Genomic DNA, 3,142 nt, shown 5'->3' with positions numbered 1-3,142 from the left:
CGCCTCCGAGGCNCCTCGCCACCTCGCCCTTTGGCGCCTCAGTGGCCCGCAGCTTCTCCGCCAGCTCGTCGCGCTCGGCCGTCATCGCCTCGAGGCTCCTCGCCACCTCGTCCTTGGCGTCCTCGGAGGCCCGCAGCTTCTCCGTCAGCTCGTCGCGCTCGGCCGTCATCGCCTCGAGGCTCCTCTCCACCTCGTCCTTGGCGGCCTTTACTTTTCGCATGTCGCTGCTGAGATTCTCCATGCTTTCTGTAGCTTTTTGGAGTAGCAGAGTTGTTCTGGTATTATTTTTTTCTAGTGTTTCTAGTTGAAGTTGTAGGGTGGCACCGTCGTGTTTTTCTTTCGCGAGTTCGCCCCGTAGGCAGTCGTTTTGTTTTTCCAGGCTGTCGATCTTCTCGGTGAGGTCGCCAATGTCCCTAGTGAAGGTGTCGCGTTCAGCCTCTAGTCGCTGTATTTCTTCGTTGGCCCTGTCAATGCCCTTCTTAGCCCCGTAGCGGTCATCGTAGAGTTGCTGCAGGCGGTCGAAGGGGTGCTGGGCGATGCATATATCGAGCTCGTCTTTAGTTCTATCCGCGGCGTGTATGACGTCGAAGTCGCATTCGAGGCTGCCGAGCGCAAACGTCACGTTTGCAACGGAATCCGTCGGCACCTTGCAGGCCGCACTCACCTCCGCCGCGAAGACCTCTAGCAGCTCAGCAGGCCGGCCGTGCAGCAAAACGTCCCACTCTTCGCCGCCGAATTTTTTGTGGTGGCGAGTGCGCACTGGGGGCGCGGTGAGTTTCCGCTGCAGCGCCTCACACTCGTCCCTGGTGTCGCGGTGTAGGTCCTCAAGTTCGGCCCGCGCAGCCTCCACCGCCGTGAGGTTCGCGGCAAGCGCGTCACGATCCGCCGCGGTGTCTGCGAGCCGCCCCCGCAGGCCGGACACCTCCTCCTGCAGCTGCAACATCTGCCCCGTGAGGGACGCGTTCACTGCGTCCAGTGCGCCGCCTTTGACCTCCGCCTCCCGCAGCGCCGCCGAGAGCCGCGCACACTCGCCGGCGACCGCCTGCTGCTCCTTCTGCAGAGCCTCCATCGAAGCGACCAACTTTGCCTCCGCCTCCCGTTTTTGCGCCAGCACGGGGACGAGGGCGCACTCCGCGCTTTGCTGGTAGGCCAACGCCACCAGCTCCAGCCGACGCTCCATGTGCACCAGCGCCTCACCGTGGCGAGCCTCCATCTCCGCCAGCTGCATGCGATACAAGTCACACTCGCGACGCAGCTTAAGCACCGACGACTGCTCCGCCTCCAGCGCGCTCACCCACTCCCCCTTGTGTGCCTCAATCGAAACCTCCCGACGCTGCATCTCCTCCATCAGGCGGCGCTCCTTCTCGGCCTGCTCACGCAGTAGTCTATCCTTGTTACGCGATAACTCTGCTGCTTGCCGCCGTGACTCCTCCAGCTCCCGCTTCAGAACGCCGGCCCGGCGCAGCAGCTCCTGCCGCTCGGCCTCCGTCGCACGCAGCATCTTCTCGCGGATCTCGTTCTTCTCCCGCTCCTTCTCCAGCGCCTGCAGGTCCGCCGCCCGCTTCTGAGCCTCCGCCTCCAGCAGCCTCAGCTTCTCCTCCAGCTCGGCGACGTACGCGGGGTCCTTGCCCTGGATGTCCCTCCGCATCTGCTCCATCTGCTCCTCCAGCTCCCGGATGCGCCGGGCGCGCGGGTCCTCGTTCACCCTCGCCACGTTCACAATGTCGCGCGCACGCGACGCGTAGCGCAGCGTGCTCAGCGTCTCTTCGTAGTTCAGCCCGCTCGGGCTCACCGTCGCTATCATGAACGTCTTCGAGTTGCCGCCGAGGGAATCCTTCAGAATGTACGTCAGCTTCGACTCGCGGTACGGCGGCATCGACCACTGGCTGTCCTTGTTCTTCGACATGTCGGCCAGCATGTCAATCACGCGCCCCAGCGTCGTCAGCGAGAGGTTGATGTGCCGCGCCTCGCTGAACTGCTGCCCAACAACCTCGGACTGCGCCACGCGCTCAGACCCCGCAAGGTCCACAAGGTTCATCCGGCTGTTCTTGCCGGCCGTCGTGATGGTCTGCCCCGTCGCCGTCTGCATCGACCGCTCCTCGCGCAGCATCAGCATGAAGATCGCGTGGCTGCGGCTGCTGCGGTCGTTCATCTTCGTCGCGGCCGTGTGGCGCACGCGGTTGCCGGCCTCGATCAGCGCCACAACGTCCTCCAGGCCCGCCACCTCGCGCACCTCCTGCCCCTCGATGAACACACCGCGCGTCGGGTGCTCGCGCACCTCCACAAACACCTCCTCCTTCGCGCCCTTCCCCCGCCTCGCCAGCAGGTCCGACACGCGCTCGTTGTACACCTCGACGTACCCCACCTCCACCGCCCACTTCGAGTGCCCCTCCGCCTCGAGGCGCTCACGCGTGCGAAACAGCTCCAGGCACAGCCGCGGCGTCACGCCGGCGTCGGCGCCGCCCAGCGCGTTTGGGTCGCCGCCCATCATCGTGTACGTCTTGCCGCTCCCGGTCTGCCCGTAGGCGAACAGGCATGAGTTGAACCCGTTGAACGCGTGCGCCACCAGCGGACGCCCAATCGCGTGGTACACCTCGACCTGCCCCACCGGCTCGCCGCCGCCCTCGTCGGGGCAGTCCAGCGACCAGAACACGTTGTCGAACTGGAACGACTTCCTTTCCGTACTGGCGTTGCCCCGTTGCTGAGCATTGATGATCGTCACTGTTGCGCGGTCGCTGTTGGCCTTGACAGACAGAGGCAGTCCGGCCGTTGTCTCGCGGGTGTTCAACGGTCGAACCCGCACGGCGACCTTTATGGAGTCCTTCGCAGTGGTGCCCGTGTTCGTCGTGAGGACGGACGTGTCCTCGCCTGTCGCGCGAGGCATTATCTGTGGCGAAGCACCGTGTCCGTCTGTTCAGGTGTCAACTTCCACGTCCACCTCTTGGCGCTCTGAGGCAGCGACGCGTCTCTGGCAATTCTTTCAGTTGTATGTTCACAGCTCCCCCAATCTGGTGTGTGTGTCGTGTCCCCTACTGAGGCAGCCACGCCCCCGCGGCAGAGAGAGAGAGAGAGAGAGAGAGGATCAGGCGTAGGTCCCAACGGCAGACGCACTGCTGCCCAGGCCGCCTCGCGCGGCACAGCC

The 3,142-nt window shown here is 64.6% G+C and overlaps 1 protein-coding gene across 1 annotated transcript, besides 1 other annotated feature; it reads right to left on the bottom strand.

Annotated features, from left to right (window-relative positions):
* On the bottom strand, positions 1-2,884 carry Tco025E_09709 (k39 kinesin protein; the record flags this gene model as incomplete). The annotated part of the gene is made up of 1 exon (XM_029376519.1): positions 1-2,884. A coding segment is annotated over one exon (2,884 nt), but the record flags the coding sequence as incomplete, so codon positions are not given.
* Positions 2,885-3,056: 172 nt separating this feature from the next.
* Positions 3,057-3,080: a microsatellite.
* Between the last annotated feature and the right edge of the window lie 62 nt (positions 3,081-3,142).

The sequence above is a fragment of the Trypanosoma conorhini genome (genome assembly GCF_003719485.1).
Source record: "Trypanosoma conorhini strain 025E chromosome Unknown Tco_14.4_contig_01239, whole genome shotgun sequence".
Lineage (NCBI taxonomy): Eukaryota > Euglenozoa > Kinetoplastea > Trypanosomatida > Trypanosomatidae > Trypanosoma > Trypanosoma conorhini.
The sequence above is the reverse complement of the archived record's forward strand: the minus strand, read 5'-3'. Positions and strand labels throughout refer to the sequence as shown.